General features: G+C 41.7%; 1 protein-coding gene across 2 annotated transcripts in view; it reads left to right on the forward strand.

Moving 5' to 3' along the window:
- Positions 1-14,204, forward strand: part of ints9 (integrator complex subunit 9) — a 69,591-nt gene that overhangs the window by 20,792 nt on the left and 34,595 nt on the right. For both annotated transcript variants that reach the window (XM_060917941.1, XM_060917942.1), the window contains 3 exons: positions 3,789-3,923; positions 4,100-4,211; positions 10,214-10,394. In XM_060917941.1, the coding sequence (XP_060773924.1) occupies positions 3,789-3,923; positions 4,100-4,211; positions 10,214-10,394 (428 nt within the window). The remainder of the gene's footprint in view (positions 1-3,788; positions 3,924-4,099; positions 4,212-10,213; positions 10,395-14,204) is intronic.

Here is a 14,204-nt window from a genome sequence, read left to right on the forward strand (position 1 = left end):
CGAGTAGTAGATAAAGAATGTAAACATATAATGATGCTGTGCTTTTGTAACTTGTGTGTGTGTGACTTATTGCGGCAAAAGCAGTGTGTCCTTACCCTGAAGTGGGATCTGCTTCTGCCCGAGTGCCCGTACAGCCGCCTTGAAACAGTTCACAGCGTTTAGCTACACGTGTTGATTGGCTGTATCCCTTGTGCCGCTTCTGCCCGAGTGCCCGTACGGCCGCCTTGAAACCGTTCACAGCGTTTAGCTACACGTGTTGATTGGCTGTATCCCTTGTGCCGCTTCTGCCCGAGTGCCCGTACGGCCGCCTTGAAACAGTTCACAGCGTTTAGCTACATGTGTCGATTGGCTATATCTCTTGTGCCAAACAAATCAGATGTTGTGGTGGGCGGGACCGTGTTCTTGAACTCAGAGAGGCGAGTGCAGGAAAGGACGTGCAGTGACAGTCGCGTTAGGAACGAAATGGCTGCAAAAAGGCATGTTATCGGCATATCGGTGGAAATTATGGCCGATACCGATAACCCTAAAAATGCAGAATATCGGCCAGGCCGATTATTGGTCGACCCCTAGTCCGTTCATCTAGCATCAGTTCTCCTTCAATCACAGCTGCTTCGCATCATCAACCTGTTCACGCACTTTCTTTCAACTTCAAGGAAACACCAGGTTCATTAACATTGACTGACATTACAGACGGACATCATGATGAACCTGATCGCATCACCGTGCTTTGCAGAGTGCACAGTAAATGTTTTTAGTTTTTCTTAAAGCTAGACCGCCTTTCAGATTTTTTAAGTGTAGGCCAGAAAAAGAATTTTCCCAACACCTAATTATTTTTGTTGAGTGACCGAAAGCTACTGAATTCGAATCACAGACTTCCAATGTTATTAGTTTTTTTTAAAACAGAACAATTAATGAATTTAGAGCCACATGGCCTTAAATTCTCCGCTATTATTTCTTGCTTCACTGTGACACAATCCAGTATACTACGTCATGCATCACGTAGTGGGCTTTCCTCGTTCACGCAAGGCATTGTGGGATACAAATTTGAAACAGGAGAGAAAAATGGAGGACGCGAGTGTGCGAATGAAACGTGAAAGACTGACTACAGTAACGGAAAGAAAGTGAGAAGAAAAGACGTTATGTTATATACGAAGGAAAGGAAACGCAGGACCAAACTAATAAATATGGGCGCTCAGCGAGCACCTCGGTGTGATCAGCTGTTCGTTTAGCGACAGAATGATGGAACGGTCAGTGCACGCGCAAAGGGAAACCTGTAGATGGCAGTAATGCAACACTGTGGATGCCAGCTGCCGTAAAACCCAAAAGAAGAAGAAGGTAAACCTGCGCATGCGCACATGGACTTCCTCTGTCTGCTCGACTGCGCCAAGCGAGCGATTTCATGCACATTATTTGCTTTAATCCGCTCAAATTAAATAACTTCCCAGCCACAGAATGGCCTGATTATATATTTTGTGAGATATTACAGAAATAAACATATATCACAATGACCACATTTCAGATGGAACTAAATTTCACCGATTTTATGAAATCGAAACGCCGTCTAGCTTTTAACGGGTTATAAAACAGGCAACACACCAACCAAGAGCATATAACCATCTGTTATTATTGACTCGAGTGCATTAAAGTAAAAGCTGGACATTGGAACATAAACCTAATTTTAGTGCAATATACATTTCAACACATTCATTACAGTGCAATATATTTATACATATTATGCAGAGCACTCCATCGTTGCGTTCTTATTTTCTTTTTATTATATTTATTACATTCTATTTTACTCCCTCTTTTTTTTTTTTAACATCCCCCCCCCCAAAAAAAATATCCTTACGACCTACAGAGCATTGCAATAAGCATTTCAGTGCACGTTGGACTCTTGTGTATGTGATAAATAAAATTTGAATTTGAACTTCAGGGTGGTAACACCACCACCACTTCACATCAGGATAATTTTCATATAACGACGTTTCATCAATTCCTTCTATAATGTGCAAAGTAAACAAGATTGTTTCTGATATTTTAAAATGATAAAGTGTAAACTAATTAAACTTGCTTCTAAATGTTAAGGAGTACTCAGTAAAAATGAGATGATTAGTACAACCCCGATTCCAAAAAAGTTGGGACAAAGTACAAATTGTAATAAAAACGGAATGCAATGATGTGGAAGTTTCAAAATTCCATATTTTATTCAGAATAGAACATAGATGACATATCAAATGTTTAAACTGAGAAAATGTATCATTTAAAGAGAAAAATTAGGTGATTTTAAATTTCATGACAACAACACATCTCAAAAAAGTTGGGACAAGGCCATGTTTCCCACTGTGAGACATCCCCTTTTCTCTTTACAACAGTCTGTAAACGTCTGGGGACTGAGGAGACAAGTTGCTCAAGTTTAGGGATAGGAATGTTAACCCATTCTTGTCTAATGTAGGATTCTAGTTGCTCAACTGTCTTAGGTCTTTTTTGTCGTATCTTCCGTTTTATGATGCGCCAAATGTTTTCTATGGGTGAAAGATCTGGACTGCAGGCTGGCCAGTTCAGTACCCGGACCCTTCTTCTACGCAGCCATGATGCTGTAATTGATGCAGTATGTGGTTTGGCATTGTCATGTTGGAAAATGCAAGGTCTTCCCTGAAAGAGACGTCGTCTGGATGGGAGCATATGTTGCTCTAGAACCTGGATATACCTTTCAGCATTGATGGTGTCTTTCCAGATGTGTAAGCTGCCCATGCCACACGCACTAATGCAACCCCATACCATCAGAGATGCAGGCTTCTGAACTGAGCGCTGATAACAACTTGGGTCGTCCTTCTCCTCTTTAGTCTGAATGACACGGCGTCCCTGATTTCCATAAAGAACTTCAAATTTTGATTCGTCTGACCACAGAACAGTTTTCCACTTTGCCACAGTCCATTTTAAATGAGCCTTGGCCCAGAGAAGACGTCTGCGCTTCTGGATCATGTTTAGATATGGCTTCTTCTTTGAACTATAGAGTTTTAGCTGGCAACGGTGGATGGCACAGTGAATTGTGTTCACAGATAATGTTCTCTGGAAATATTCCTGAGCCCATTTTGTGATTTCCAATACAGAAGCATGCCTGTATGTGATGCAGTGCCGTCTAAGGGCCCGAAGATCACGGGCACCCAGTATGGTTTTCCGGCCTTGACCCTTACGTACAGAGATTCTTCCAGATTCTCTGAATCTTTTGATGATATTATGCACTGTAGATGATGATATGTTCAAACTCTTTGCAATTTTACACTGTCGAACTCCTTTCTGATATTGCTCCACTATTTGTCGGCGCAGAATTAGGGGGATTGGTGATCCTCTTCCCATCTTTACTTCTGAGAGCCGCTGCCACTCCAAGATGCTCTTTTTATACCCAGTCATGTTAATGACCTATTGCCAATTGACCTAATGAGTTGCAATTTGGTCCTCCAGCTGTTCCTTTTTTGTACCTTTAACTTTTCCAGCCTCTTATTGCCCCTGTCCCAACTTTTTTGAGATGTGTTACTGTCATGAAATTTCAAATGAGCCAATATTTGGCATGAAATTTCAAAGTGTCTCACTTTCGACATTTGATATGTTGTCTATGTTCTATTGTGAATACAATATCAGTTTTTGAGATTTGTACATTATTGCATTCCGTTTTTATTTACAATTTGTACTTTGTCCCAACTTTTTTGGAATCGGGGTTGTAATAAATAACTGGTAAATTAATATTGAAGTCTTTCTTTCTTTCTTTTCTCGTTCCTCTCTGACGTTAGGAGTTGTTTGGTGCAGTGCAGGTCACCCCTCTGAGCTCCGGCTATTCCCTGGGCAGTTCAAACTGGATCATCCAGTCTCACTATGAGAAAGTGTCCTATGTCTCCGGCTCATCCTTGCTCACCACACACCCTCAGGTCAGCACTTTACTGAGCGCACACGTGTTTGTGAAACACGTGAACCTGGACACTAAAACGTTGCAGCGTATCATTAGCATTATTTTCTGCTGATGGAGCATTCTGGGCCGGCAGAGTAGCAGGAGGGTTTTTTCTCCCCCCCCTCCCCCGACTCATTCATGTTGTGTTTGATGCAGCCTATGGACCAGAGCTCTCTGAAGAACAGTGATGTTTTGATCCTAACCGGCCTGACCCAGATCCCCACGGCCAACCCGGACGGCATGCTGGGAGAATTCTGCAGCAACCTGGGTCAGTTGAGGAAAGTCCACTCATAGGCTCTGTGTATTTGCTGTGTGTCGTGTTGCTGCAGTCGAGGGATGTGTTATTGTTGTCCTCATTTATGCGTCATATTACATTTATATATTCAACAGCCTTTTTTTTTTTTTTAACTACAGTGTAGCTCTAAATCTAAACCAGACATGAAATGTATTTAAAATGTTTTTTTGAGTGTTTCAAGCATTGACCGGAAACCAAGAAGACGTCAAATGCTAAATATTACACTGCAATCATTTATGTACACTTAACAATTATTCCACGAAATCAAATCATACATGAGCTGATAGCGGCTATAATCCATGTACGACGAGCTTGAGTGGAATAACTGTTTTATTCGATCCACATTCATTGGATTTTGAGAAACGGAGCATTTTTATTTCTATTTTTTGCAAATTCGATCAATGAAAACTTTTGTACAAAACGTCCGATAAAATCATTTCCACTCCGGCGGACTTCTTAAAAACCAGGCTTGTAGTACTCGAATCCAGGACTTGGACTTGTGCCCTAATTTTAAGGACTCGTGACTTGACTTGGACTCGATCACTGATGACTCAGACTCGTGCCTTAATGGCATTCGGACTCGTAAATTGGACACCAGGACTCAGATTTTTTTTTTTTTTTGTAACATGCGATAATAATTTGGGATAGGCTCCAGCTTGCCTGCGACCCTGTAGAACAGGATAAAGTGGCTAGAGATAATGAGATGAGATATTTATATCTACATTAATTTTGTACTAATTTCATGCAAGAGTGTCACACCTGCGCGCCTTGGCACGTGCATCAGATAAACTCTTGGGCACGCTTCAGACAGCGCACACACCAAGCGGACTTTCACAAGTGTGCCGTAAATGACTCGCACTTGCACAGGATTAAGGCGCAATCAGCACGCTGATATAAAAACTGTGAAAACACACTTACTTACTTTGCGAAGTATTGAGTTGCGTTGCTGATACATTACCGAGCCTTATTTCCTTGTTTGGTTTCCTGATCCCTGATTTCCTGTTTCTCGTCTTTGATTCTGCCGAGTCTACGATCGCCTGTTTCAACGTTTTACGATTTTCCCGCCGTTCTGGATTGTTTACCGCCTTCACTTGTATTAATAAACACACCTTCTCCACTCACATCCGTCTCCCAACCGTCTCTGACAGAATACTTCACACTCCCTGATAAAGAGAATCACATTCACCTGTTCATACGCCATGTTCAGGAACAAACTAATGTTAATGGCGCTGAAACAGACACCGTCACATGGTGCGGGTGGAGTCTTGGACTCGACTCGGATCAGTATTGGACTCGAGTCAATGACTTGGACTTGACTCAAGACTGGAGTCAGATTCAAGGTTTAGTGATTCGACTACAACACTGTTAAAAAACTATCGACGGCTGCACAGATTTACTTTTTTTTTTTAAACAGCTTTAGACATTTCTTTAATTCATCCTTGGACATTTCAGTCCTGTAATTTTCCGATAACTTCTTTTGAGCTTTTGAACTAAAAAAATTCAACAAATTTTAATGCTTAAATATGAAGAACGTAAACAAACTGGTGAAATGACAGGAGCAATTTGTGAAAAATGCGATGATAATTCTTGAAAAATAAAAAAAAGAGATGTTTTTACCATCAAATACTTTCATTCCATATATTGTATTCTAGTGTTTCTCACAGACCAGGTGGCAATTTGTGGTGCTCCACTGTGCCGATGAGGGAATCGTGCGCGGTGGTGTTGTGGCGGTCGGTGGAGTCGGTCATTGGGGTGTATGCAAAGTGTTTACAGCGGGCGGTGTTCAAACACACAGTATTTTTCTTCAGAGTCACCTGCTGGGACTATTTTAAAGCTACAAGAAGCATTTGAGATTATTCAGTTCAATCTAAATTCTTTTAAGTTCTTTAAGAGAAGACAGCTAAAACAATTTTTACCAGAACCCTGCCTGGTTTCATTCCTCGACCCAACTTTACATTACAGGGCAGGCCATTAGTTTGCTGGGCTTGATGTTGGTGGAAAACCTGTCTTTTAAATTTATGAAAATCACTCACCAAAACTGAAGTTAAAGTTTAGTTTTTTGCCTTTTTGGTGGCAATCTTTCAATCATTCTTTAGTTGACATTCAAGTAATAAATTGCAAAAAACAAGCTGGAGGTTTTTAGTTTAAATATTGAACTCAACACTTACTTACCAATACTAAAATGAAATAAATTAGTATAATTTAACAACAAAATAATAATAAAATAAAATATCATAATTAGATGTACGTAAGAAACCACTTAAGGTAACACCAAGGCGACTAACAATAATGAAAAAGCATTACCCTAATTGGTGCAAAGCCTGCATGCCCTTTCAGAACATTTAATTCTGCATGGCTTCCTGAAAAAAAACTCAAGTGCCCTATCGTAAGGGAAGTCATTGGGTTTGGGACCATTTATGGAGATTCGTAAGCAGGCTGCCAGGGGTTCCCCTTGGAGCCTATTCCTGAGGTCTGTTTTAATCTATGGATAAAGTACATTACATTTTCTTCATCAAAGCGCTAAAAATGTCCATTACATCAAAAAAATATACAAAGGAATACTGAATTTCTATGTGCTTGCCCTATTCATAGCTGAAAAATCCCGCTCGCAATTCTACTTCGCCAATGAAGCTAATAAAGATGTTTCTTAAAATATTCAGATTTTATGCTTCAGATAGCATCAACTAGGCATCCCTGCGAGTATATCAACATTTTATTTAGGCTAGTGGGAAATCCTTATTTATTGTGAATGTCAAGCCATTATTAATAACTTGCATGAATGCTGAAGCGGGATAAACGGGATAATGCAATAAGGCCGGTTCCTCGTGTCAAGCTGCTACTGTATGCATCAAAATTGGTTTGTAGCCTGACTCAGGGATGTCCGTTTCCTGTAAGCCAAGAAGGCTGTGATAAAGCTCATCACGAGCATGACGTAGGCTACCTTTTAAAATAAGGGGTCGGAAGGTGAATCGGGAAGGCTGCGTTATTTTTAATTAGCCTAACAGGCCTACTTGCAGTCCGGGTATATGTGCAACGGCAGGCCTGTGGACACGCCTCTCCGTCTCTCTGTCTCTGTGTGTGGGTATGTGTGAACGAGAAGAAAGAGCACTATGAATGAACGGAATGATACGCAACGGAGTTTTTTTTTTTTTTTTTCAAAATCGCGAGTCTGATTGTGTGGCGATAGGAATCCATTGTGTGGTGCTGCGCCACACAATAGTCTATGTATGGGAAACCCTGTATTCTTTGGGGTTTGTTTTCGAGTAGAGTTTTTATTTCATCCTCGGTTGGTTCAGTAACACGCTCTGCCATGTTGTTTTTCTCTACTTACGGGATATGAGCTGATAGCCTAGTAGTAGAGTAACCAATCGGAGCGCGCGATTGCTCATATCCAGTGAATGTGGACAGAATAAAGTACGATTCGCACGGGAGAAGTATTACCTATGGACCTCTGGTAATTCGCAATTACCCCCGCACCTCTGTGTTATTGTGTGGCGCATTCGGATGGGATAAGCAAAAGTCTGTAATTCACTGAATTTACAGACATTGTGACCGGATGTGTCGTAAGTTCACAGCATCCTGTTTCGTCTTGTAGACAGTAGAGATGGGATTTATGGCTCTTTGATGGGATCCGCATCTTTGTGATCCGTTCTTTGAAAAGAGCCGTTCAAAAGATTGGCTCATTTGGCTCTTTTTAAATATTTATTCAGTTTTAAGAAGACAGCGTCTAAAGAAGCCAGATCCCTCTGCTTAGACAGTGACATCAATATTTCTGGACATACCTTTTATATAAAGCAACCTAGACTTACATTATTGTAACCCCTAAACGCTCATAAATAACCATTAAAAAACAATGAGGGCTTCAATGAACGTCCATGCAGAACGGCTTTTCTGTAAAAAAAAAAAAAAAAAAGAACCCACTCAAGAACATAGTTATCAAGAACGCAAGAATATTTTATAGAAAAACACTTGTTTTACAAAAATATTTAAGTCTGAGATACAAAATAGATACAACTACAATAAATAACACAAGAACTAGTTATCACACAAGAACATTTTAATAGAAAAAAACAAACTTTCTATATTAAAAATATTGAAATTGTAACAAAAATAGATACAACTAAACAGTCAGATAAATAGATAAAGTTATAACAAGAACACAAGATTATTTTAATAGGAAAAAACAAACTATTAATGCAAAAAATATATTATTATTAGAAAAATAGATACAACTAGACAAACAGATAAATAAATAAAATACACAAAAATAGAACAAACAAAATGACGATAGAATAAATTAAATGAACGTCCGTGCAAAGTAGTTTTCCCACAATGTTATCATTAATATCACACAACAACATTATAAACTATATACAAAACAATTTGAACTATTAGGCAAACAGATAAAACTTGAATAAATAAAAGGCAAATGCTGTTTAGCCTACTTCTTGTCCTTGGGCAAAAGCTTTTTCGTCTGAAACACAGTACAGAAAAAGAACGACAGAAAGAACGGCTCCACCAGCTCGAGACTCGGTTCTCATCGTTCATGCCTAGGAGCCGTTCAAAAGAATCGGTTCGTTCACGAACGTCACAACACTAGTAGACAGGAGTTCAAAATGCTTATCTGGTTCAAATACGGGATAGGCCTACTACCACTTGCCCCTGAAATGCTGTTTATCAAAATTTCGCCCATATCCTCCATTATTCACTCCAGAAAAGTACAAGAGACGCGCGTTTAATAATTACAAACACAGACATGTGCATTCACACGGGACTTGTGTTACCACTGGACGTCTGTGTTTTGCCGAAACACAGTAGGTAATTCGCGGCGGAATTATTACTTGGCAAATTACGGACATGGCGCATTCGCACAGGACTAAGGCCAAGTTTACATTAGACTGTATCTGTCTCGTTTTCTTCGCGGATGCACTGTCCGTTTACATTAAAACGCCTGGAAACGCCGGGAAACGGGAATCCGCCAAAGTCCACGTATTCAATCCAGATCGTGTCTGGTCCGGTGCTGTGTAAACATTGAGAATACGCGGATACGCTGTGCTGAGCTCTAGCTGGCGTCGTCATTGGACAACGTCACTGTGACATCCGCCTTCCTGATTCGCTGGCGTTGGTCATGTGACGCGACTGCTGAAAAACGGCGCGGACTTCCGCCTTGTATCACCTTTCATTAAAGAGTATAAAAGTATGAAAATACTGCAAATACTGATGCAAATACTGCCCATTGTGTAGTTATGATTGTCTTTAGGCTTGCCATCCTTCCACTTGCAAGTGGTAAGTGACTTGCGCACAGCGGCTCAGTCCCGAATCACTGCTCGTGTGCTTCACTCGCGCGCTCTGTGAGCTGCGCTGCGCAGGGCCGGAGTGCGCACCCTCCAGAGGGCACTCGCTGTTCAGGGCGGAGTGATTTGGAGCGCAGCCGCTGAGGAGGAAGCGATGAGCCGCACTGACACATTTCAACTTAGTCATGTGATTAGCGTATCCGTGTATTGGCGTTGCTGTGTGCACGCTAATCGTTTTTAAAAACGTTAATCTGATGATCCGCTGATACGGTCTAATGTAAACCCCACCTAAGAACTCAGACATTCTCTGCAATTATTCCGAATTACCAGAGGTCCACAGGTAATACTTATCCCGTGCGAATAGGGCTTAATACTGTATATAGCGCTAGGGTTTGGCATTTTTCTCGTCATGTCTGAAAACCAAATGGAGAATGTTCAGTGCACTTGTGAAATCCCATATCACACTTTAATAGCTCCAGATGATGAACGTTGGCTTGTGTAGAATGCCTGTAATGCGCAGTGCTGTGTGTGGGTCTGATCCCTTATCTCTGTCAGTGTGAGAAATTGCCAAGACAAATTCCTTGTAAGTGAATCATAATCTGCTTACCCATTTCTGCATGCTCCTAATTTATCTCATTCTCACTTACCTTTTATTTCTTCCTTTCATTTTCTCTCTCTCAGCCATGACAATCCGAGCTGGAGGGAACGTCTTGGTGCCGTGTTACTCCTCTGGTGTGATTTACGACCTGCTGGAGTGCCTCTACCAGTTCATGGATTCTGCTAACCTGGGAAACACACCCTTTTACTTCATCTCACCTGTGGCCAACAGCTCGCTGGAGTTCTCCCAGATATTTGCAGAGTGGTATGGAGTCTCATTTATTGTCTTATTAACTTTATTAAAGCAACTTTATTAAAGCCTGGGAAAAAATGATAGCGTAGAAGTTTCCTGCAAATAAATATATGACCTGCATTGTTTAGAGTAAGTATGGAAAAGTATTTATCTTTGCATTCACAGAAAAAATAGTATATGTGTGGATATATAAAATATACTGTGTCACAATTATTGGCACCCCCTGTAAAGATTAGTAAAAAGAGTTAGAAAAAAAAAAAACCAATCCACTTTTTGGTGAAGCAGCTCCATCTCACATTGAAAAAAATGAGACTTTGAATTAAAGTAAGTATATTCAGAGAAAAATTCTTTTTGAAGAAAATCATTTTCCACAAAAACACACTTTGCAGTAAAACAGCACTGAGTTTTTCTGAGAACATTTTATAATGGTTGGAGATCCAGAGCAGGGCGTCTGAGCCCATTCCTCTTTACACAATCTCTCCAGATCGTCCAGGGTCTTCGACCCTCTCTTGTGCTCCCTCTCTGTCCTCTTTGGCTCAGCCCACAGGTTTTCACTGGAGTTCGGGTCAGGGGACTGAGATGGCCAGGGCAGAAGCTTGATTCTATGGTCAGTGAACCATTTTTGTGTTTATTTGGATTTGGGGATATGCTTCGGATCATCGTCCTTCTGGAAGATCCAACAACGACCCGGTTTTAGTTTCCTGACAGAGGCAGCCAGATTCTGATTTAAAATGTCCTGGTATTTATGGAATCTATGATGACATGGACCCGAACAAGGTTTCCAGGGTCTTTGGAGGAAAAACAGAATCAAAACATCATAGAACCTGCACTATATTTTCCAGTTGGGATCAGGTTCCTTTCATTATAGCCATCCTGTTTTTTTTTTTTAAACGCCAAACCCAACCCGCCTTGAGTGTTTATTGCCAGAAAGCTCCGTTTTTGTTCCATCAGACCAGAGAACACGGTTCCAGTCAAAGCTGTAGTACCGTTTCGCAATCTCCAGGTGCTTACATTTGTAGTTAACTGACAGAAAAGGCTTTTTTTTTTCTGTCAAACCTTCCAAATAACCTGTTGGCATGGAGGTGGAGTCTGATGGTGGGTTTTGGAGACTTGGAAACCCCAAGATTTTACTTTACCTTGTAATTCACGAGCAGTGATTCTTGGGGATTTTTTGCCTCTCTTGGCCTCCTCCTCACTGTACGTGAGGGCAAAATAAACCTGGGTCCTCTTCCAGACGAGTCTATAACAGTTCCAGTTGGTGTCCAGTTGATTTATTCTTGCCCTGACAGTAGAAATGAACATTTTCAGGCGAGTCACTATTTTTTCATAACCATTCCCTGACTTATGAAGGTCAACACACTTCTTCGCCGTCATTTGGTTTGTACGTCTTTTATCTTTCCCATGTTGATGTTGAGGAAATTTGGTCTCTGTGCCACCTCATATTTGTTCCCCAGTTAATCAGGAAGTCATGGATTACAGCTTGAAAGGTCCTACACACTCTAATCAACTCAAAAACTGGACAATTTAAATGGGAAACGCGCTTCAGTTAACCCTAGATTGTCTCATCTCATTATCTCTAGCCGCTTTATCCTGTTCTACAGGGTCGCAGGCGAGCTGGAGCCTATCCCAGCTGACTACGGGCGAAAGGCGGGGTACACCCTGGACAAGTCGCCAGGTCATCACAGGGCTGACACATAGACACAGACAACCATTCACACTCACATTCACACCTACGCTCAATTTAGAGTCACCAGTTAACCTAACCTGCATGTCTTTGGACTGTGGGGGAAACCGGAGCACCCGGAGGAAACCCACGGGGAGAACATGCAAACTCCACACAGAAAGGCCCTTGCCGGCCCCGGGGCTCGAACCCAGGACCTTCTTGCTGTGAGGCAACAGCTCTAACCACTACACCACCGTGCCGCCCTAACCCTAGATTGTGTTCAGTATAATTTATAGGGGTGCCAATAATAGTGCCACATGTGCTTTTGTTGAAAACAAGTATTTATTGATGAGGGATTTGGTTTTTCTGTGAATAAATTTATTTCAGTTGAAGGTTTGATTTTTCTCATTTTTCAGTGTGAGATGAAGTGACCTCACTAAAAGGTGGAATTTTTTTTTTCCTTTAAAGGTCACAGGCAAGGGTCGGAGGTGAAACGTAGAATATCAACTTTATTGTCGAGAAGAACGACCCAAAAAGCGAATTCAATCTTCTTAGTGTCTAATTTGCACCCTAAAATTGAATAAAACAGTTAAAATATACTGTTTTGCCCAATTTCCGAAGGGTTGTTTACATCTCACTTATGCGCACTTTCACCGCCAGGGGGCGTCGTCGTGACGTCATTTAAGCCAAACAGACCGGGAGCAGCTCTGTGTTTACTTGTGAACCGAGCACACGTGTACGGACTTTGGTCGTGAGAGGTTGTGTAAAATGTCTGATAGTGATTTTGAAGTAGGAACTCTCCAAATTGAATATCGAGAGGTGAAACCGTATATGTATGAACCTCTGGCCGTTGCGAAGCAATCGGTGAATGTGGCTCACTGGTTTGACCGCACGGCCTCGGAATCGGACAGCGACTCGGCCGACTCTGATCGCGGTGACGCCGGACCTCAGCAAGACTCGCGCCCAAATGATTTATCCTGGTAGTTATGATAAATTCCTACTTTCATCGTGATACTAAACAAGAGCGCTTTTGAAAAATAATTAAACCGCCCTCCCTAGTGGATATAGGGAACGATTACCGGACAGTGCGCCGGTAGGCCACATTAGCCTGCCATCCGCGGCATTATACTATTTATAGCCGACTCTAAGCGAGGAAATATCCCTTTGTTTCATTTCCACAATGATTGTACAGGATCCCTCAGGATTCTTGACTTGTCAATTGCAAGCAAAAGTAAAAATGTTTACCTCCAATCTTCTCCTTTTTGCTTGAGCGTTGCTGCTCCGTTTCTTCTTTTGCTGTGTTCACACTTGTACCGGTACGATAGTGGTATAACTGTATCGATAAAGTATACCGGTACAGTTTAGTGCATCTGTCCACACAGGCGAGAAATGTTTGCGGTTTTCTTTCACGGTAGTTGAAATGCGCGTGCGCGAAATGTTTCCGTGGTTACCGAGTAACTTCCTTCTGAGAATATGGCGGATGAAACAGCGTGTGTGTGCTTTTTGTTGTCAATGTACAGTCTGTATTTCTGGTGGTCATTTATTCAGTCGAATCGTATAAAACGCGCGAGGCAGTTGAGAAAGAAACAAAGAAAACGAATCTCCCTTTCTCCCCCCTCACTTTCTCCCTCTTCCCTTCTCTTCCCCTCACTTTTTCTCCCTTTTCCCCTCTTCCTCCTTTCTTCCTCCCTCTTTCCCCCTCCCTCCCTCCCTCCCTCCCCCCTTTCTTTGCTCCATGTAGCTCCACGGTCGTTTTGAGCCATTTTGACGTTTTATTTACAGCTGGAAAGCGCGTGCGTATTGTATTGTATGAATAACCCGGAAGAAGTAGGAATGGTTCATTGCGCATGCGCATTATATTTGTATCGATACAGAACCGCTTCATCTGTTCACACTACAGCGAAGCGCTACAGTACCGATACTGTACCGGTATGAAACCCATACCTCTGTGGGTTTCGTACCGATACAGTTATACCGCTACAGTACCAGTATAGTTGCTAGTGTGGACAGGTGTTGCGGTACGAAAGTAGTTTCGTATCAGTACAAAATCCCAAGTGTGGACAGGGTATTTGACTGCTTGATTTTGTTTCACGTGCACAATCGACTCTCTCTGCCTCTTCTCCTTTTTCGGAAAAAAACAACCCTCTGGCTTCATGTGC

This window comes from Neoarius graeffei, chromosome 3, assembly GCF_027579695.1.
Source record: "Neoarius graeffei isolate fNeoGra1 chromosome 3, fNeoGra1.pri, whole genome shotgun sequence".
In the NCBI taxonomy this organism is placed as follows: Eukaryota; Metazoa; Chordata; class Actinopteri; order Siluriformes; family Ariidae; genus Neoarius; species Neoarius graeffei.